General features: G+C 40.7%; 1 protein-coding gene across 2 annotated transcripts in view; it reads right to left on the reverse strand.

Moving 5' to 3' along the window:
• Positions 1-23,640, reverse strand: part of LOC125462977 (troponin I, slow skeletal muscle) — a 122,487-nt gene that overhangs the window by 14,354 nt on the left and 84,493 nt on the right. The window contains exons 1-2 of one of the 2 annotated variants that reach the window (XM_059653429.1): positions 10,167-10,345; positions 6,527-6,591 (exon numbers count right to left, since the gene is read on the reverse strand). The exons of the other annotated variant lie outside the window; for it this stretch is intronic. Of the exons in view, the coding sequence (XP_059509412.1) occupies positions 6,527-6,579 (53 nt within the window). The 5' untranslated portion in view covers positions 6,580-6,591; positions 10,167-10,345. Of the gene's footprint in view, positions 1-6,526; positions 6,592-10,166; positions 10,346-23,640 lie in introns of those variants that run through there. 2 annotated transcript variants of the gene reach the window in all.

Raw genomic sequence — 23,640 nt, forward strand, 5'->3', positions numbered from 1 at the left:
ATGGCAAAAGGGGGCATGAAAGCAGGAACTCCTGCTTTGAGAGTAAACCCATGGAAAGCAACTGGCCCAGATGAATCCCCCGGCCGTGCCTATGTAGACCGGCTGGCGGGAGTATTTGCAGAGATTTTTCATCTCTCCTTATTACAACCTGAAGTCCTCACTTGCTTCAAGAAAACCACCTTCATCCCAGTACCAAAGAGAAAAACATGCAATGTGCCTCAATGACACTGCTCAATGGCTCTGAATCCCATAATTATAAAATGCTTCGAGAGGTTAATCATGGCTCACACCAATTCCAATATATCAAATTACCTTGGTCCTTTGCAAGTTGCCTACTGGTGCAACAGGTCCACAGCAGACGCCATGTCCCTGGCCCTTCACTCACCCCTGGAATGTCTAAATAACAAGGATGTCTACATCAGGCCCCTATTTACTGACTACAGTTTCACCTTCAATGCTACAATTCCAAGCAAACTCATCTCTATACTCCAAGATCTAGGCCATGGCTCCCAGCCTCTGTAACTGGATCCTTGACTTCCAGACCAACAGACCACAATCAGTAAGAATAAGCAACAACACCTCTTCCACACCGGTGCTTCGCAACACTGTGTACTCTGCCCCTTACTATACTCCTTATACACTCACACTGTGTGGCCAAATATCACACCAACTCCATCTGCAAGTTGGGTGATGGCACCACTAATGTAATTGGATCTCAAGCAACGATGAGACAGAACACAGGGAAGAGATTGAGTACTTAGTGGCATGGTGCAAAGACAACATTCTCTCCATTATCAGCAAATGGAGGAGCTGGCTATTGACTTTAGGAAGCGAAGAGGAAGGGATGTCCCTGTCTGCATCAATGGAGCTAAGGTGCAGATGGATCAAGTTCACTGGAGCAATGAGCACCAACAATCTGTTCTGGTTTACCCACAATTGTCAAGAAAGTACAACACACCTCTACTTCCTCAGGAGATTAAGGAAATTCAGCATGTCCTCAGGAATCTTACCAATTTTTATAGATGCACCAGAGAAAGCATCTTATCTGGATTCATCACTGCAAGATATGGCAAGTGTTCTTCCCAACGCCGCAAGAAACTACAGAGTCATGAATACAGTCCAGTCTGTCGGGCAAACCAACTTTCCATCCATTGAGATAACAAGGTGTAGAGCTGGATGAACACAGCAGGCCAAGCAGCATCATAGAAGCAGGAAAGCTGACATTTCAGGCCTAGACCCTTCTTCAGAAATGGTCTAGGCCCAAAACGTCAGCTTTCCTGATCCTGTGATGCTGCTCAGCCTGCTGTTTTCATTCAGCTCTTCGCCTTGTTATCTCAGATTCTCCAGCATCTGCAGTTCCTACCATCTCCTTTCCATCCATTGACTTCATTTATTCTTCCCACTTCCTTGGGAAAACAACCAACATAATCAAAGACCCCTCCCACCCTGGTTATACTTTCTTCTACCCTCTCCCCTCAGGCAGAAGATATAAAAGTTTGAGTACATGTATAATAGATTCAAGATCAATTTCGTCCCCACTGTTATCAGGTTTTTGAACAGACCTCTCATATGTTAATTCTGAACTCTCTCTGCGCCTTCTCTGCAGCTGTGACACTATATTCTGCACTCTGTTACCCTGATGCACTTTGTATTGTACGATCAGCCTATATAGTACATAAAACAACACATTTTACTATATCTCAACACAAGGAACAACAATAAATCAATCAATCAAATCCATTCAAAACATTACTACTTCTCAATCATAGCTCCACCATTCCCTATTTTCTGCATGATAGCCTGTCATAACATCAGAAATGGAGATGTTCACCGATGATTGCACAAGGTTCCGCACCATTCGTGATTCCTCAGATTCCTCAGGTACGAAAACGTTTAGTAACTAAGGTTAAAATAATAACTGGAATTATATAAACTAAACCTAGATTTTCCAGGATTTGGAAGATTTTGAGTCAATTTGTGTGAACTACTTTAGGTTTTTGAAAGGTATTGACAGAGAAAGAAAACTGTTTTCTTTTGTTAAATGTCTGCAAGACAGCGGTATTATGTTAAAATCAGTGCCAAGCTGATTAGAAAAAGATATTAGGAAACTCTTAAGCAAGTAAAATGTTGAAGATGTGTGGAATTTCCCATAAAAATCAACAGACACAAGTTTAGTTTAATAGATTTTTGCAAGAGCGTAATACAACATAAAGCTGATGTGAGAGAGGGGTTTATCTCCAGAATAACTATGACTCAGGCTTAGGCAGAATGATCAGAACAATTACAAGGGAAGATAAAGAAACAAGACAAAGATACATAGACAATAAAAAGTAAATGGTTGAAAGTCAGGTAAGAGCAAAATCAATGTGTAATGTTTTTGACGGAAAAGGAGAGAGTGAAGAGTAATAAGCAAGAAAAGAGTTATAGAGAAGAAAAATACAAGTTTATTTTCTGCATGAGTGACACCAAAGGTAATCTATTCTTTGATAAATGTTATTTTAATTAAAATTCAACAAGTTTCTGAAGAAAGCTATGAATGTCAAATCAAAGTTTTAGAATAGGAGCATCATGCATAGTGACATATACATACATATGATATATAATAAAATAACATGTAATCTATATATGAATTATTAATAAGGCTAATCAAATGCAAGTAAAACAATGATGCCTCAGCCTGAATTTCCATGTATTGTATGCATGCAGAATGGGACTATGTAATTAAATTTACAAAAATATCACAGCTTAACATCAAAATGTAACTTAATACACAAGTTTAGCCGGTTTAGAGAAATTCACAACACAATTGAAATGATGTTGGTGGTATTCTGCAGAGGATGAATTAAACTGTATTTCTATTTAGAAGTGCAAGTGTTCAGATCAATTCGGTTCTCAAGTTCAAATGCATGGTAGTCTCATAGCAAAAGTACTGGCAATGTTGCAGTAATGGAGAGATGCCTATTTCTGCCAGAGATAGTAAAAACTGCCGATGCTAGAGTGAGAGAAAACACTGTGGAGCTGGAGAAACACCACAGGCCAGGCAGCATCAGAGAAGCAGGAAAGCTGACCTTTCAGGTCAGGACCTTCCTTGGTAGTCTACTGGTTAGGATTCAGTACTTCACGACCAGAGCCTGGGTTCAATTCCTGGTCAGGATTGTGTAAGCTCTGCTCTACTATTAATGCCAGCTGTGTATTACCCCCTAACCAGTTAAAGTCTGAGCTCTCACACACATATTCTGAGGAAGGATCACCAGACCCGAAACATTAACCGTGTTTTTAATGTTCACAAATGCTGCCAGACCTGCTGAGCTCTTACAGCAACTTTGTTTTTGCTCCAAAGTTTGAGCTCTCCTTGCTAATATCTAAATGATCCTTTTTGGTCATACATCTCTAAGTGGCGAAAGATAATCAGTCTATTTTTTAACCCTCAAATTTTAAAGATTTCTCAAATATCAAATGAACATTAGAACATTTAGAGAAAGAAGATACAAGACTGTAAGAGAAAACACTTTGCTGAGAAATTGCAGCTAATTAAAGAATTATTACAATAGTTCATCATGGCTTTGTGACAACCCATCTCAAACCTCAAGCAACTAGATAGGTAAGGGCAGCAGCTAGATTAGGACATCATCCAGAATTCTTCCAATGCCAAACTGCATTCTAACTTCAACGTCCATCATCCTTTATTCAAAGTCTTTAAACTCCCTGCCTAACACTAATTTGGGAATATTTTCACCACAAATGTCATTGCAGTTCAAGAAAGTGGCTCACCATCACTTTCTGATGGACAATGCTCTGGGAATAGGATTCAAATCCGACTGCAACAGGTGGTGAAATATAAGTGTAGTTAGTAAATCTGGAATCATAAGCTAATCTCAGTAATGGTGACAATAAATCTACCAGCGCCTGTTATAAAAACCAATCCATGTCCCCCTCCACACACACATCAACGAATACTGCTCACTCTGGAACTTTGAGCACGTTTTCCTCCACCTCCGCCTCTGCGCTTACTTATTTAATCGTGAGCCTAACCCTCCCACTACTGACCCCTTCTCCCGCCTCCAACACATTACCTACTCCTGGACACCACCCCAAGGCCTCTTACCCTCCCTCGACATCTTCATCTCCAACTGCCATCGTGACATCAATCGCCTTAACCTCTCCACCCGTCTCACACACTCCAACCTCTTCCCCGCAAAAGGTGCAGCCCTCCGTTTTCTCCGTTCCAATCCCAACCTCACCACGAATCCCGCGGACAAAGGAGGTGCAGTTGTATTGTGGCACACTGATCTCTACATCGCCAAGGCCAGGCGCCAACTCTCCAACACCTCCTCCTACTGCCCCCTTGATCAAGACCCCACCCCGACCACCAAACCATCATCTCCCAAACCATCCACAACCTCATCACCACAGGTGACCTCCTACCCACAGCCTCCAATCCTGCAGCCCAAGGGTATCAATGTGGACTTCACAAGCTTCAAAATCTCCCCTCCCACTACTGCATCCCAACACCAACCCAGCTTGTCCCCACCTTCCTAACCTTTCCTTCCTCCCACTTATCCCCTCCTCCCACCTCAAGCCGCACCCCTATTTCCTCCTTAGTGAACTCATCCCTCCCCCTTGATCTGGCCATCCTCCCTGGACAGACCTATCTCCTGTCTAAATCCTCACCTACTTTCACCATTACTGGCTCCATCCCCACCTCTTTGACCTGTCTGACTCCCCTCCACCTATCTTCCCCACTATCCCTCTTCTATCTGCCTCTCCCTCTCTCCCTATTTATTTCTGAACCCCCTTCCCCTCCCCCATTTCTGAAGAAGGGTCTTGGCCCCAAACGTCAGCCTTCCTGCTCCTCTGATGTTGCTTGGCCTGCTGTGTTCGTCCAGCTCTACACTTTGTTATCTCATGTCACTAATGTCCTTTTTTTAGGGAACGAAATGTGCTATTCTTACATGGTCTAGCCTACATATGACTCCAGAACCACAATAGTATGCATGGCTCTTAACTCCTTTGCATGGCCAAGTAAACCGTTCAGGAAAGGGCATTACAGATTGACAACAAATACTGACTTTGCTGATGTCGATATTGCGTGGAAGAATAACTTTTTATAAAAGGATAAGAAGAAAGTCCCAGCCAGCAATGCTCACATCCTGTGAATGAATAGCACATGCAAGAAATTCATAGAATGTTCATAGAATCACCACAGTGTGGAAGCAGGCCATTTAGCCCATCAAATCCACACAGACCCTCCAAATAGCATCTCACCCAGACTCACCCTATCACCGTAACCCTGCAATTCCCGTAAATTCTTCAACTTGGAATCTCATTTTGAACCACAATTGTTCACCAGATGCCACTTATAAGCCTTGTTCAAACTGGGTGGAAACCAGTAAATTATACCATTCTGCATACATTGTCAGTTTGTTAAATGAGCAGTCATATTGATTAATTGATTGATTGATTGATTGAATGATTTATTGCCATGAGTACTGAAGTACAGTGAAAAGATTTGTTTACAAGCAGTACAGGCAGACCATTGAAAACAAGGACCCAAAACTAAGTTGCTGGAAAAGCTCAGCAGGTCTGGCAGCATCTGTGGAGGAAAAAACAAAGTTAACGTTTCGGGTCCGGTGACCCTTCCTCAGAACTGAGGAAGGGTCACCGGACCCGAAACGTTAACTCTGTTTTGCCCTCCACAGACGCTGCCAGACCTGCTGAGCTTTTCCAGCAACTTAGTTTTGGCTCCTGATTTACAGCATCTGCAGTTTGTTTGGTCCCCATTGAAAACAAGGTTGTACAGATCAAAAAGACTTAAACAGAAGCATATATGTTGCATGCACAGGGTGAAATCAAAGCTAGCAAGATCAGCATTATTTGAAGCTAGAGAATCCATTCATCATGTGTATGTGTGGAAATTAGAGTTATTAATAAGAGGTTTTGCATAACAGTCAGAACTGTTACTCAAAAAATTAGAAAATTATTGGCAATAAATTTAGAAACACATTCCTCTTGATAAAGTGAAACAACTCTCTAATTTTCCACAGCTGTGACAGTGTTTATCTGGAGCAATCAGAAAGGATGATAGCAGTTTGAGTTGTACAATGAATGATGCATTGAATTGGATGTTATTTTCTACATACATTTTCTTGCAAGGAAAATTACACAAAAGCCAATTTGTCATCTCAAAGTGAATGGAAATTATTGTTCAGACAAGTGAAAAATATCTATTGGTTTCTACAATATATAAGGAAAGTATAAAAGCAGTTCCCAAAGGGATTGAAAGAGTGTATAATAAACATAGTAGATTATAATCTAGGACACTCAAATTAATGATTATCAGAAGTAAGTTTTGTCTTCCATGCCTTTATTAGTAAAGTAATTGAATAAAGAGCGAGGAGGTTGTGATCAGCAGTATAGAATGTTAATTAGGCCACAGATGGAGTACTGGCTCTGGTTATCACATTATACAAATTATGTAATTTTATGAGAGATGGTGCAAAAGAGATTCACCAAAATGTTGCCTGACCTGAAGCAATTCGGGCATGAAGAGAGACTAGATAGGGTGGGGTTCTTTTCCATAGGCAGACAAAGCTGAGGGGTAATACAAGATAATAAAATATGAGGCTGGATGAACACAGCAGGCCCAGCAGCATCTCAGGAGCACAAAAGCTGACGTTTCGGGCCTAGACCCTTCATCAGAGAGGGGGATGGGGTGAGGGTTCTGGAATAAATAGAGAGAGAGGGGGAGGCGGACTGAAGAGGGAGAGAAAAGAAGATAGGTGGAGAAAGTATAGGTGAGGAGGTAGGGAGGGGATAGGTCAGTCCAGGGAAGATGGACAGGTCAAGGAAGTGGGATGAGGTTAGTAGGTAGGAGATGGTGGTGCGGCTTGGGGTGGGAGGAAGGGATGGGTGAGAGGAAGAACAGGTTAGGGAGGCAGAGACAGGTTGGACTGGTTTTGGGATGCAGTGGGTGGAGGGGAAGAGCTGGGCTGGTTGTGTGGTGCAGTGGGGGGGAGGGGACGAACTGGACTGGTTTAGGGATGCGGTGGGGGAAGGGGAGATTTTGAAGCTGGTGAAGTCCGCATTGATACCATTGGGCTGCAGGGTTCCCAAGTGGAATATGAGTTGCTGTTCCTGCAACCTTCGGGTGGCATCATTGTGGCAGTGCAGGAGGCCCATGATGGACATGTCATCTAAGGAATGGGAGGGGGAGTGGAAATGGTTTGCGACTGGGAAGTGCAGTTGTTTATTGCGAACCGAGCGGGGGTGTTCTGCAAAGCGGTCCCCAAGCCTCCGCTTGGTTTCCCCAATGTAGAGGAAGCCACACCGGGTACAGTGGATGCTGTATACCACATTGGCAGATGTGCAGGTGAACCTCTGCTTAATGTGGAAAGTCATCTTGGGGCCTCACATTTTATTATCTTGGATTCTCCAGCATCTGCAGTTCCCATTATGACTGAGGGGTAATATGATTGTTGAGTACAAAGTTCTAAGGGACACAAGCAGGGCGGATATGGAAAAATAGTTTCCCTTGGTAGAGGGGTCAACAACCAGAGACACAGTTTTAAGGTACAGAGAAGGAGGCTTAAAAGAGATTTGAAGAAAAATATTTTCACTAAGAAGATTGTGGGTATCTAGAATGTGTTGCCTGAAAAAAATGGTAAAGGCAGGAAGCCTGAAGATATTTCAAACCACCATAGCATACACAGTTATAGGCCAAGTGTTGGAAAATGGAATTTGAACAGATAGCTGTTTGATGAGTGGCATGGACATAATGGGCTACAGGGCTTCTTTCTATTCTATAAAAAAAACTCTATGGCTGTACATTTGAGAAGCACTTCTGTGGAGTGTGTAAAAGGGATTGATACTTAATGATCCCAAAATAAACAGTACTTGAAACAACATAATTCACAAAGAAAATTTCCCTAAACTCCATTTGCTTTTGAATCACAGAGTTAAAAATAATATCAGTTGTACACCAGAAATTAGATAGAATCATATGTCAACCCACCAACTAAGACAGCCCCTTTTTTTAGCCCTTTCCCCCAAGATCATGTCTATGTATGCATGTGGTGTATTAGGATGACCTCTCTCTTTCAGTCATAATGTGTTATACATGCATTAGTAATAAGCCTCAATTTTTCACCATACAAATGGATGATTAGTTTCCTTTTTCCATTCCTTGATTCCCCTGAGCTTATTCATTTGCTCATAGAATCTGAGTGTTCCTGAAAAGGCAGGTTATGGCCCATCATATTTGGGTTCTTGGGATTAATATCTACGCTAGACAATTGTTAGTGTTTGACTTAGATAAGTAGGCAATTTCAAATCTGGATGCTGTGATCAAGGTTAGCAGTGCCATTTCTCAATTGCTTGCCAACTGGGACTGAAAGTTTCAGAATGGTTTTAAGGGAGTGTTTGGTAAAAGGAGGACATAACGTTGAGCTGCGAGGAAGGGACGACTGTTTCTATGAACCTACAAAAATATAAGAACTAGATGTCATCTTATATTATATGCTTTTGAGCATATGAAGATGGTGGACAGTTTTCACTGTTTAGTAAAAAAAAGCCATGGGATGTGGATAACTTGCATTGAACCAAGATGGACACGAAGGGACTGGTGACCTTATGTGATTTTGCACAAAGGATTATCATGTGTCTGAACGTGCTTCAGGAAATTCCTCAAAAATGTGAGTGACCATGTTTGGGTGCCATTCCTTCCATAGATGCACTAAGATGAAAACCATCTGTGAAATTAATTCCTTCTACTATTTATGTGCGCACACAAAACTCAAAAAAAGTGGATCATACACTTACTGTCTCTGAGCTCAAATCTTAACAATAAGCCTATAAGGAAATAAGTCAATTCATCAGATGGTGTGAAAGCCTACCAACATGCTCCTTCATTGCACAACCATGGCCTCTAATGTTAAGACATCCTGAATTGACAACAGAGTATTGATCATGTGACTAAAACTGACCACAGGTCAATCTGTGGGCCCAGTAATGAGCAGGAAACAAGTCTGGAACCCAAGAGGATAAGAAGAAATATTTCTCCTGCAGCAAGGAATTTCACCTGCTCACAGCAAGTGAACCCCAGCCATGCAAGGGAGACAAATTCATTTTCACCTGCCAAGATTCACCTCTATATAAACCCGGCCAAAAACTCACCCAGAAATTTAGAGTTTCCATGTTTTAACAAAGAACCATTAGAAGGAAAACATCCATAACATATGGCTTATTTCTTGTGTTCTTTTAATAGTTTCTTTGTGTTCATTGTTCCTTAGAATCTACTTTTGCTTGTGTTTGTGCCTGTATTCATCAGGAATTGAGAGTGGTTCTCTAGAATTTTATTCCTGGGTATTGTGTGAATAAACGTCATCTTTTCTTCTGATTTAAACTTACCAAAAAATTCTACTTCACCGTTATCACTAAAAATGGCAATGTTCAAAAATCCCCTTAACACACCCCTTGTAGCAGACAGCTGCCTGCTGAGCAGCAACAGACAAAGAATTCCACCATGTCTCTTGTTGTCCATAACAGAGGCAAAATAATATCCCTAGTGCCATTCATTTCACCAGAAAGAGAGGAGTAACTGTTTAGATTGGTAAAGGAATGGAAAACAGAATCAGTGCGAACTAGAGGGTTAAAGAAAAGAGAATGATTCTAAACTGAGGAGGAAAAAGAAATGCCAGAATGGATTAAGAAAAACTGATGAAAGAACACAGAATTTCAATTTTTACGCTTCTATCAGATCTTTTTATCCTGCTGGAAAATGAATGTTCCTGGGTACTGTCACCTAAAATTAATAGCTGTCTAGGGAATGCAATCATGTACAAAATTACTATGTGCCTTGAAAGGTGTAACCTGTAGAAGCATGCAGTTAAATTTTAATCCCTGTCTGCTAGTCTTATATCATACTTGACACATACTAATCCAAATAGCTGCAATGAATTAACTCTGTCTTTTGAAATACTGTAAACAGTCTTTCAAACATAACTGTCTTAGGTTAGTATGTTTCCATGACCATACAAAGGCATTAAGCAGTCAGCTGATGAAATAAATATCCTTGAATTTAAAAAAAGCAGTTTATCACTCGATATCTCCATTAAATATTTAATATTCTCAATCTTTATCATTTTGGAGTGTTATTAGAGAAACCTTACCTCTTTGGAGACTGTAAATGAAATTTACTGCAGAGGGACAATGAAAGAAGCAGAAGAATAGGAGGAGGCAGGAGTATTTGATCCTTTTAAGCTTTCAAAGCTGCATTCAACTGGTCAATAAAAATAGCCCTAACCACATTTTCATTTATCCTTCCTGCCAGCCTATAGGAAAACTGTGGAATTTCTTATTCATTTGACCGGTCAAACACGTCTGTTGAGAAACATCAATCATGTTATTCTGGAGGCAGATCTGACAAACATTTGCTGTCTGGGTTTGTGTTGTCAAGCACTCTATCCCTGCTTACATAGAAATCTGATCACTGGTGACACAAGTCTTTATATTTAAATGAACACTGAAGCCAGTTTCAGCATAACAAAAAAGTACCACGCCATACCAGATAAGTCAAACAGTCAAAAAGCTTACAGTTCAGCTGATATCCTGTTACATGCAATCTAATAATTTATCAGCCAAAGTCTTCATGAATGTGTTGTAACTTCATCCTTAGCTTGGTGCTGTGACACTCACACTGCATATATGCTGCCTGCATGAGCCTAATACGATATTGCAGCATCAACATAGAGCAGTATTACACTCATACAGCTCATGGCAGTTTAAGAGGGATTGGTTAGCTCAGTTAGCTCGATTAATAGCACATGTTTTTTAAATCATAACCACAGCACAGGTTCAATTCTCAGTCTGGGTTAGGTGGATCTGGGAACTGCTCTTCACCATGGCCCTCAAGGTGGAAGACAAGACAGATAAAGCTGCTGGGAAAATGGCTCACAATGTGGTGTCTGTTTGTCATCAATGTGGTGCTTTTATCTGATGTAGCTATGCTTATATTATCTTCTGAAACATTTTGTTTTAAAAGCTGGTTGTTGTAGCATTGAGAATACAACAGGCATTTATTAGAACTAACTATTATGTACAGGCATTATGTTCCTCAGACATACAAGTAGCTAAACTAGTATTCAGTTATCAAGTTTCAACAGAGGGTGATGTTTCCAATAAAATGTAATGTTCCAATTGGTCAGATGTGAGATGGGAAATAAAACTTCTTACCGTTAGGCCAAGTGCTATTAGACAGTTACAGTATATGAGAATTTCTTTTACACACACATTGACATACCTAACTTGGAACATAACACAATATCCTTGGTATTTCAAAGATAAACATTTATCCCAAATAGGTATATATATAGTGTATATGTTGTAAATTGGATAATTTTACAAGCAGGTAAAACATATTTTGCAAGATTAACAGTTAATATTTGAATGCAATGCTTTTGAGATTTGACAACTCATCCTGATTTGGGTAATTGCATGTCTATTTGCAGAGATATGCATTGTTTTTGTTGCAAGTGTTTGGCAACGTGGTCCTGGGTCTAAATTACTCCCTCTGTGCCTCTCCAGGTGTGGGGTATTGTCTCTGAGCTGTTGTTCAGATTGTTTGGAGTTGGAAAACAGGAATTTTCACAGTGCGGAAGAAGCTGTGACATGCCACTGAACAAACAAGACACCCAGGCTAATATTAGGATGTGGGTTCACATCCAGATGAAGCCATTGGTGGAATTTGAATGGTATTAATAAAATATGGAGTAAAATGCAGGTCAATGAGGACAATATGAATGATTGTAAAAACCCATCTTGTTCACTTATGTCTCTTAGGGAAGGAAATCTGCCATCCTTACCCAGTCTGGCCGACATGTGACTCCAGACTCACAGTGGCTCCCAATGATATAAACAACAGCTTAGAGACAACACCCCACACCAAGAGTGTCACAGAGGGAGAATAATTTAGACCCAGGACCAAGTTTCCAAACAATTTCAACAAAATCGATGAATAACTCTGCAAATGGGCATGCAATTACCAAATCAGGAAGAGTAGTCAAATCTCCAAAGTATTATATTGCAAAATATGTTTTACCTGTTTGTAAAATTATCTAATTGACAACATATATATATATATATCTGCCCCTGTCTGGGGTAGACAAATGTGACACTCAGTTGTACGAAGTCACCATGAAGCTAAAATAAGGGAAAGAAACTTAATAGAGCACCCAGTATCAGCTGGCACAACAAGAAAGACAATCCTACATGTACAGCCAATCTAATTTGGAAAGGCTTCCTCTCCATCATCTCAGTCTACACAGGGAATTGGGGAACAAAAGAGGGAAAAACCACCTTGACCTATACTCAGGAATGGTCATTGCATAGTGTTTGTTACAGAGAAAATCACCCTCTTCACAGTGTCGATCAAACACTTCCAGGATAGGGACATTACAGGATGAGTAAAGCCTCCTCTACAGTGCCCTCGTTCTTAGGGCAGGGACAGAGAACCAAATATGGCACTGTCAAAGAGTCAGAACTGAGGGTGTGCTGCACTGGGTTTATCATTCAACAACACCTCACAATCATCATCAATGGAGATTATCCTCACCTACCATCCCACCAGCATCCACATCCAGAAGATCGTCAGACACCATTTCTGCCACCTCCAGCAAGATGCCACCACCAGACACATATTCCCCAACCCTCCTTTGTCCGCCTTCCACAGGGACCGTTCCCTCCGGGACACCCTGGTCCATATCTCCTTCACCCCCAACACCTCCTCACAGCCCTACGGTACCTTCCCCTGTAACTGGCAAGGGTGCCACACCTGCCCATTTACCTCCTCCCTCCCCAGTATCCAAGGGCCCAAACATACTTTTTGGGTGATGCAACACTTCACCTGTACTTCCAAGAATCTCGTCTACTGTATTCGCTGCTCACAATGTGGTCTCCTCTACACTGGGGAAACAAAGTGTAGACTTGGCGACCACTTCGCAGAACATCTACATTCTGCTCGCAAAAAAGACCCCGTACTACCTGTTGCCTGCCACTTCAATGCACCACTTGCTCGCTGGCCAATGTCTCTGTCTCTGGCTTGCTACAGTATTCCAGTGAAGCCCAGCGCAAGCTGCAGGAACAACACCTCATTTTCCACTTGAAGACCCTACAGCTCTCTGGACTCAATATGGAGTTCAATAATTTTAGGGCCTAAACTCCCCCATGTCCCAGACCCCCACCCAACACACCTGGCCTTGTTATCACATAGCCTGCCATTACACCCCCCCTGTTGTTAGTCACTAACAGTCCCCATTAACAACTATTCAACCTCCCCGCCTGATCATTAGCAACTCTTTGGGCTCTATCCTATTTTTTACTCCCTACCCCACCCAATCCCTATTTTCTGCATATAAACTGACATTTCCCCAGCCATCATCAGTTCTGAGGAAGGGTCACCGGACCTGAAACATTAACTCTGTTTTCTCCTCCACAGATGCTGCCAGACCCACTGAGCTTTTCCAGAAACTTTGCTTTTGTTCATAACAAGGTGTAGAGCTGGATGAACATAGCAAGCCAAGCAGCATCAGAGGAGCAGGAAGGCTGATGTTTTGCGTCTAGACCCTTCTTCAGAGGGGTCTTTTCTGAAGAAGGGTCTAGGCCCGAAACATCAACCTTCCTACTCCTCTGATGTTGCTTAGCCTGCAGTGTTCATCCAACTCTTACACTTTGTTATCTCAGATTCTCCAGCATCTGTAGTTCCTACTATTTCATCATCAATGGAGCCTTCTTCCTAAGTCTCTTTGTGCATGATTGATGTGTGTACATTCGTCTGAGCTAGCTTCGATCTGTTTGCAACATAACATATTATCAGTGATTACTTTGCACAATCTGAGTTAGTCATTAAATCTAGAAACCTTTGATGGAATCTAAATATTTATATTTGTAATTCTAATGCACACTCTCTGTCCAGTGTGCAGTTTTGGTGGTTTTCTAACAGCTCACTCATTATCTATCTCTCATTTTCCTCTGTCTTTGGAAAAGAATGTGCTGCATCTTACAATGGCTAGACAATTGGTTGCTGGACAAGATAACTTGCAGTTGCCTTCTGAATGTAAAATGTGTATGAGATGGAATCTCTCCTCCTTTGGTATTGCTTGGAAATGCAGAGATGTAATAAGGAAGCCTTGCATTGTTGTTCTATACTTAATGATCATCGATTCGCTAATGCATTCCATTTGCTTTGCTAGAGCATTGGAGCTTGGAGAGTCGAGTGATGATTTGGAATGGGTCACTCCTTAGTTAGTTCATATCTTGAAATGGTTTGCTACTGTAATGCAATCTGTTGTGTAATGCACGCAGCTGATTATACCACTGGACAAGTCAGATGCCAGAATGAAACCATAGATCATTTGTTTTGGTTTTTGTAGTTAGTTAATGTGGTGGTTAGTCACTGAAAAATATTCACGTGAGGCTGCAGATTTTCTTAAATAGATGAAGAAAAGTTCATCACACAAAAGAAGAATTTAAAACACGAGCTCTCTCTCTCTCCCTTTATGTATATATAGTTTCAGCTTGTATTCTGACACAGTCTCAGGAATGTATAAGCGTTGCAAAAACTGAAGTCCAAAGAAGTCAAATCATTTCCACTCTTTAACTTTCTTCGAAGCCTGAAGCCTTTTGTTTGCTGTGAAAGATAAAGGCAATTTGTTGAGCTCTTTCTAAGTTTGTCCTCCCAAGAATTTTTCATAAAGTTGAGAGTCAAAACTTTCTCCTAATTTAAAAGTTTTACAAATGAAACTCTTCTGCTGATAGGATCCTTCTAGGGAGGAACTAAGCTTGCTTCTAAACTAAATGCTGGTGTCTTCTAAACTGATTTAATGACAAAATGTTCTCCTAAATCCTAGATTCTTCAGAACTGAAAACAAAGATAATGGCTCTATATATTTACCTATTAATCATAAACCCAATAGTGGAAAAGTGTTCTGTTAGCCCCAAAGAGGTTTCCAGATAATTTCTTTCTGACAATGCACTCCAGAAGCAACCTCTGATCTTTCTTCTTCTGAAAGAAAACTCTTCATAGAAGTGACCATAATCCATCGGTCTCCATGTTGAAATCAAAATTCCAAGTATGACGTTCCATCCACAAAATGCACTGTGGAAATTCACCAAGGCTTCTGAGACAGCACATTTCAGCTCATGACCACGACCATTTAGAAGGACAATAGTGACAGATACCAGGGGCACCACGACTTGCAAGTTCTTCATAAAACCATCCAACAGACAGACTTGGAAATATATCACCATTCCTTCATGGTTGCCGGATTAAAATCCTGGAACTCTGTTCCCAGTGGCTTTCAGGGTCTACCTACAGTGTATGGACAGCAGTGGTTCAAGAAGGCAACTTACCAATACCTTCTCATGGGTAATTAGCAAAAGGCAATAAATGCTGGCTTGGCCAACAAGGCCAACATCTCATGAATGAATAAAAATGCTATGAATTCGAGATCTCTCATCACAATTGTCATACACCATCTAATCCACGACACTGAATACACTGAAAATAGCACCCATTGTGTCAACAACAGTGGTGCTTGTTACTAGGTCATTGAACTATTATATTAATTGAAAATTAATCTGTTGCAGCGATGGAATCTTCTCCACACACTGTGAATGAGTCTGTCACTACCTGTATTGAAGGAGTGGATTGAACCTTGTGTGATGTAAAGGCTCCCTCTGCTGTTGGAGTTGATATGTTTGGCATACCTCACGTGCATTCACAAATCATTGAAAGTCTTGATTCGCCCTTTGCCAGTACCCAGCCTAATGCACCAGTCATTTTGAATATGCATACCCATTATTTGTTCCTGGTGTGACATAGCCATAATAACTTGGCATAGTGCTTTTGGCATTAGGACTTGCATGGTCTTGAAAGATGTCTTGTCATGATTTTGCAAATTTTTTTCTGTTTGGCCAAAGTGAATAAGTCATCTTTTTTTCAATATTCTCAGTTCATCCTTAGATAATGATCTCTTGCACCTCACGTAGTTAATAATCTTTGATAGCTTTAAAGTGCATCTGTTCACATAATCACAGACCAAAGTTATTGAGAATGTCTTTAACTTTAGTAAGTTGCTGTGGGAGAGGAGTACAGGCCTCCTAACGGTAGCGACACAGTAGAATGGCGTATAAAGAAAAAAGTGTTCAGAACTGTCAGAATAGCACAGCGATAATCATGGAAGATTTTAATCTAAGTATTGACTAGAAAGTCAGATGGGCAAAGTCAGATGGGCAAAGCCAGCTTAAACAAATAGTTTATAGAATGTTTTAAAATAGTTTCTCAGAACAGCATCTGTGCTGGAGCCTATCAGAGGGCAAGCTATACTAGATGTGGTATTGTGCAATGAGATAAGACAAGTTAATGATCTCATTGTGAATGTATCTCTATATCCTCTAAGGTACAACTTAGGTATCAGTGGCTATAATATGATTGAATTCAATTTGAGGGAAAGAAGCGTGGATCCAAAGTATTTCAAAAATGACAGCATGAAAGCAGAACTCACAAAACCTAATTAAAGGATAGCTCAGTGAAGATGCAGTGGCTGGCATTTATGGGGATATTTCAGAATGTAAAGAATGGGTACATTAAGGCTGTTAAGAAAAAATCCAAGAAATGGACCCATCTCATGTGTTTACATGGAAACAAAGGGACATAGAAGATAGGAGCAGGAGGAGTCCATACAGCCCTTCAAGCCTGGTCCACCATTCTTTCCTGTCATGGCTGATCATTCAACTCAATAAACTAATCCTGCTTTCTCCCCATTACATTTGATCCCATTTGCCTCAAGTGCTATTTCCAGTCGCCTCTTGAAAACTTTCAATATTTTGACATGAACTACTTCCTGTGATAATGAATTCACAGGCTAACTACACTTTGGGTGAAGAAATTTGTCCTCATTTCTGTCCTAAATCCTCCACCCCGAATCCTCATATTGTGACCCCTGTTTCTGGAGACACCACCATCAGGTACATCCACCCTGCAGCTACCCTGTTCAGTCCTGTTAGAATTTTATAATTCTCACTGGGATACACCACCATTTGTCTGAACTCTAATGAAAATAATCCCAACCTAGACAATCTCTCCTCATATATCAGACCCGCCATCCCCTGTATCATTCCAGTAAAAGTTTGCTGCACTCCCTCAAAGGCAAGAGCATCCTTCCTAGGAAGTGGAAACAAAAACTGCACAAACAGTATTGCAGGCGTGGTCTCATTAAGGTGCTGTACAACTGCAACAACACATCCCTTCTCCTGTACTTGAAACCTCTCACAATGAAGGCCAACATACCATTCGCCCTCTTTACTGCCTGCTAAACTTGCATGCTTACCTTCAGCGACTGGTGCATAAGGAGGCACAGGTCCCGCTGCACACTCCCCTCTCCCAATTTACAGCCACCCAGCTAGTAATCTGCCTTCTTGTTTTGGCTTCCAAAGTGAATAGCCTCACATTTATCCAAATTATGTTGCATCCACCATTGATTTGCACACTCAACAAACGTGTCAAGTTCATACTGAAGGATCTCTGCATCCTCAACACATTTCATCCTCCCACCCAACTTGGTATCATCTACAAATTGGAGATGTAATATTTTGAATGGTCAACCAAATCATTAATCTATATTGTGACTAGTTGGGGACCCAGCAATGATCCCCATTAGTTACTGCCTGCCAATTTGAAAAAGACCCATTAATTCCTATTCTTTGTTAACTAGAAATGTTCAAGATTGGATAAAAAATTTTAATTAAAATGTACAGTTTTGAAGCAGCAGATTGCAGGTCAGAAGATTGGACAAAATATTCAAAAAAGAGTGACTAAAATATTATTCAGGAGAAAAAAATAAATTGAAATCTCTTCCGAAATGTAAAAAGCAATAGTACAAATTTTACATTTATTTAAAGAAGAAAAGAATCAAACAAAATGAGCGTTGGTCCTGTAGAAAGTAAGACTAGAAAATTAATTATAGAAAATAGGTGAAAGGCAGAAGAACTGAATAGGCATTTTGTACCTGTCTTCACTATTCCAGAAGTAGCAATTAATCAAGAAATGGAAGGAAGGGATCAACACAGGAAAATCACAATCACCATTAAAATGGTTTTGAGTATTTTGTTGGAGCTGCAAGCTGACAGGTCCCTGTGTCCTAATGGACCTCATCTTACAGTCATCAAAGAAGTGACTAGTGAGGCAGTTAATGCCTTACTTTTAACTTTGATTCCAGAACAATCACATTAAATATTAAGATAATAAATGTCAGTCCTTTTGTCAAAAAGAAAGTTAGAAAGTTAGAAAGACAGAAAGCGAGAAACTACAGGCTAATTACCTTAACATCTGCCATAAGGAAGCTGTTAGGAGCTATTATAAAGGAATTTATAACAGACCCACACAGATAAGTGAAAGTTAACCACTGTCAAAGATAATGGGAACTGCAGATGCTGGAGAATTCCAAGATAATAAAATGTGAGGCTGGATGAACACAGCAGGCCAAGCAGCATCTCAGGAGCACAAAAGCTGACGTTTCGGGCCTAGACCCTTCATCAGAGCTCTCTGATGAAGGGTCTAGGCCCGAAACGTCAGCTTTTGTGCTCCTGAGATGCTGCTTGGCCTGCTGTGTTCATCCAGCCTCACATTTTATTATCTTAACCACTGTCAATGTAGTTTTGTTAAAAGGATACCATGTTTGACCAGTCTACTGAAGTTCAGTAAGGAGATAATATGTTTTGCGGATAAAGAGGAAATGATGGGTGCGCTGCACTTAGATTTCCAGATGGTATTTAACAGGGTGGCACATCAAAGGTTATTGAACAAAGTAAGCACCCATGATGTAGAGAGGTAGCATATTGGTCAGATGATTGGCTAATTAACAGAAAGCATTGTGTAGGTGTAAACGGGTTCTTTTGAGTATGGAAAAATGCAGTGGGTGGTGTGCCACAGAGATCAGTGCTGGAACCTCAACAGTTTAAAATTAATGTCAATGATTTAGATGAAACGTTTTGTCAAATTTGCTGAGGCCACAAAGATAGATGAGAAATTAACACATGAAGAGAAGATAAGGAGGGTAAAAAATATGTAGTGTGGTTAAGTGAGTGAACAAAGAATGGCAATGGATTACAATGTTGGAAAATTAAAATTGTTGACGCAAGCTGGAACATGACAAAAAATAGGATATTATCTAAATTGTGAGAGATTGTAGAACTCTTGAGATGCAGTTTCATGTGTCCCTATACATAAACAGTTAGTGTGCAAGTACAGCAAGTAATTAGGAAAGCATCTGGATATTATCATTTATCGTGTGGAAAATTGAACACAGAAATAAAGAGGCTATGATTATCGGAGATTATCTGACATACTAGTGAAATCACATCTTGAGTACTGTATAAAACACTGGTCATCTTATTTAAGATGGGGTATAATGTGGGAAAGTGTGAGGTCATGCACATTGGTAAGAAGAATAAAAGCATGGACTATTTTCTAAATGGGAGGGTTGGAATCAGAAATCTGAAGTGCAAAGAGACTTGGGAGTTCTAGTCCAGGATTCTCCCAAGGTAAACTTAAAGGTTGAGTCAGTGGTCAGGAAGTCAAATGCAATGTTGGCATTTACTTTGAGAGGACTTGCATATAAAAGCAGGGATGTACTACTGAGGTTTTATAAGGCTCTGGTCAGGCCACATTAGGAGTATTGTGTGCAGTTTGGGGCCCCTTATCTCAGGAAGGATACACTGGCCCTGGAGTTGGTTCAGAGAAGGTTCATGAGAATGGTCCCAGGAATGGAAAGCTTAACATATGAGGGACGTTTGAGGACCCTGGGACTGTGGTCATTGGAGTTTAGAAGGATGAGGGGGGGATCTACTTGAAACTTTCAGAATACTGAATGGCGTGGAAAAAGTGGATGTCGGAAAGATGCTTCAATTGGTAGGAGAGTCTCGGACCCGAGGGCACAGCTTTAGAGTAAAGGGAAGACGTTTTAGAACAGAGATAAGGAGGAACTTCTTCAGCCAGAGAGTGGTGAACCGCCACAGAAGTCTGTAGAGGCCAGGCCAATGAGTATCTTTAAGACCGAGATAGATAGGTTCTTAATATCAAGGGGATCAAGGGTTATAGGGAGAAAGCAGGAGAATAGGATTGAGGGCCTTATCAGCCATGATTGAATGGCAGAGCAGACTTGATGGGCTGAATGGCCTAATTTCAGCTCCTATGTCTTATGGTCTTATAGATAGGATGTCAATGAGTTGCAGATAATTCAGAGGCTTATTAGATCTATTCCCGGAATGGGTGGATTGTCTTATGGTGAAAGTTTGGACAGCCTAATCTTTTATTTGCTGGAGTTTAGAAGAGTAAGAGGTACCTTGGCTGAAACACATAAAATCCTGAAGGGTCTTGACTTCCCCTTCATAGACGAACTTAGAATTCAGGCTACTGTGTAAAGATCAGGGATTGCCCATTTGGAACAGAGATTAAGTGACCTTTTTTTCTCTCAGAGGATTATGAGTCTTTGAAACTGAAAACAAAATGGCAGAAAAAGTGTTCTTGAATATTTATAAGGCAGTGTTAGACAGATTTTTAAAATAAAGTAGTGAAGGGTTATTTGTATAGGCGGAAATGTGTATTTGAGGATGCAATTGGATCAGCCATGATGTTATTGATTGATGAAGCAGTCTGAAGGAGATGCAGGGCCTCCCCCTGTCGTTGACTGTGTTTGCATTTAACTTCACAGTCTGTAACATCAACATATATATCAAGATAAATATCTGGGGCTTTGTGTGAGATGTGTAGACTGCTCAGTGTGTCAGATGTAATCATCTTGGTACTTAGTTTATGTCTCATGTCAAAGTCACATACTTGCACCCTTGATAAGCAAATGCTACAAACATAGCAGTGTAATCACTTAACTTTTAGTGTGTTATAATCTATTTCCATAGTAAATTTCTCGCCAGCTAAGTAGGTGTCAAACTGCATGAAGGCAAATACCAGAATAAAAGAATTTTGGATTTAAGTAAGGTAGAATTTACTGGGATCAGGCACAGACTGTCCACAGTAAAATGGGAAGCTCTGCTAATAGGTGAAACAACTAAGGAACAGTGGGGGATGTCAAAAGAAACATTTAATGTAATTTAGAAATAGCTTGCATGAGAAGTAAACGCTCCACCTCACAAATAAAAACAGCCATGGACATCTAAGGAGGTAAGGGACAGCATAAAATTAAAATAAAGGGTTTATGAAAATGCTAAGAACAGTACAGTTCCTACAGAATGGGATAAGCAAAAAGACCAATGAAGGGCCGCAAAACCACTTATACAAATCACTGAAAAGGCTTATAAAAGGAAACCTCTAAAGGACACAATAGGCAATAAGAAGAGTTTTATAGTTATCCAGAGGGAAAGCAGTTGGTTAAGAGTACTAAGATAGTAGGAACTGCAGATGCTGGAGAATCTGAGATAACAAGGCGTAGAGCTGGATGAACACAGCAGGCCAAGCAGCATCAGAGGAGCAGGAAGGCTGATGTTTTGGGTCTAGACCCTTCTTCAGAAATAGGGGAGGGGAAGGGAATTCTGAAATAAATAGGGAGAGAGGGGGAGGAGGACAGAAGATGGATAGAGGAGAAAGTAGGTGGAGAGGGAACAGACAGGTCAAAGAGGTGGGGATGGAGCCAGTAAAGGCGACTGTAGGTGGGGAGGTGGGGAGGGGATAGGTCAGTCCAGGGAGGATGGACAGGTCAAGGGGGTGGGATGAGATTAGTGTGTAGGAGATGGGGGTGGGGCTTGAGGTGGGAGGAGAGGATAGGTGGGAGGAAGGACAGGTTAGGGAGGTGGGGATGAGCTGGGCTGGTTTTGGGATGCAATAGGGGGAGGGGAGATTTTGAAGCTTGTGAAGGCAAGGCACCAACTCTCTGGTACTTCCTCCTACCTCTGGTTAAAAGTATTACTGGCCCAGTAAAGGCTGAGAGTGGGGATGTTGTCAATGACCATGGGAAAATGGCACACATGCTGGATAATCATTTTGCTTCAGTATCCTTGGTAGAAAAAGAGGATGGTTTACTGGAAGTCCCAAATAAATGAATAGAGTATCAGGAACAGGGAAATTAATGAAACTGAAGAGTGACAAATACCCAGAACTAGATGGCTTCCATCAATGGGTGTTAAAGGAAGTAGGAGAGCTTATTGCCAATGCTCTAACTGTAACCTTTCAGAATTCCCTGAATTCAGGAGTTGTGCCTGTGAATTGGAAATATGTTCATGTCACCTTGCTCAATAAGAAGGGTAAAGGAGAGAAACTAGGGAATTACAGAACAGTTAGCCTGGCATCCATGCTAGGGAAATTGTTGGAGTCTATAATCAAGGTTAGGATAACTGATCATCTCTAAAAATTTTAGTCAGGCAGCATGGATTCATGACAGGTAGGTTATGCCTGACAATCTTTATAGATATTTTTTGAAGAGGTGAAAAAGATGATGGGCAGAGGTAAGTTGATGGATGTTGTTCATATGGATTTGCAGAAAACTTTTGATAAGGTCTCACACAACACAATGTTAGCTCAGGTAGAAACCCACATAATTTAGGGCAAATCAGTAACATGGGCAGAAAATTTGTTGAGTGGCAGTAAACAGAGAGTTGGAAAAACGAATAAGCACTGTTCTAAATAGTATAGAGATGAGATAATTGATCAGCCATGATCATATTGAATGCTGAATTAACTGATACATCAAATGAACTACTTCTACTCTTATTTAACATGTTTCAACGTTTCTGTCTGAGCTGGGTACAAAGCTGAATGTGTCTGACACTTTGAACAGACAATCCAAGTAAGGAATTGCTCTTGATCAATGCATTGATGTTCTTGGCTGAGAAGTTGATGTTCTCATGGTGATCTGTTACTCTTTGACAGAGCCAATGTCCATAGTTGCAATTGGCAACTGCCAAAGCTGAGCAAACACAAGAGTTGAAAAATATCGGGATGCCCTGATATTAATTCTTGTACCCAAGAACATTAGTTCAGTTTGACTGCACTTAGATGAAATAGGAATATAATGGTAATTCATGTTCACTAGTAAACAAGCCAAAATTGCAAAAGTATTAGACCAAAATATCATGTCTATGTTACATCAGGCGTAGATAGGCACTGAATGCAAAGATAGTTAACACACAAATCTGTGTATGGGCTTGAGATGAATCAGGGTTTTCAATGACTCACAGACATATGCAAGACATGCCAAACATATCAGTCCCAAAAGTGAAGGAGGCCTGCAAATGCACACAAAGTTCATCCACACCTTGAGTGAAAGTAGCAATAGGAGTATTGACAGTGCATAGGAAAGTAACATTGCTGTGACTGATTATTTTTCTAAATTTTCTTTTGTTCAGTGACTTACCAACACAAGTGTGACTGCTGCTGACATGATGAGCACTATTTTCTGTTTATTTGAATCGCGTGTCAGCAGACCACAGTATACTGACAAATCATTTCATGACATTCCTGATTCATCAAGTGGCCAATGACCCGTAGTATATTATCTCTGCACTGTTTATGCTCACCTGATCTAGCAGAACTTAAAGTAGATACCATCAAATCAATGGACAGTGTTGAACAGCAAAGCA

The sequence above is a fragment of the Stegostoma tigrinum genome, chromosome 21, assembly GCF_030684315.1.
Source record: "Stegostoma tigrinum isolate sSteTig4 chromosome 21, sSteTig4.hap1, whole genome shotgun sequence".
Taxonomy (NCBI): Eukaryota; Metazoa; Chordata; class Chondrichthyes; order Orectolobiformes; family Stegostomatidae; genus Stegostoma; species Stegostoma tigrinum.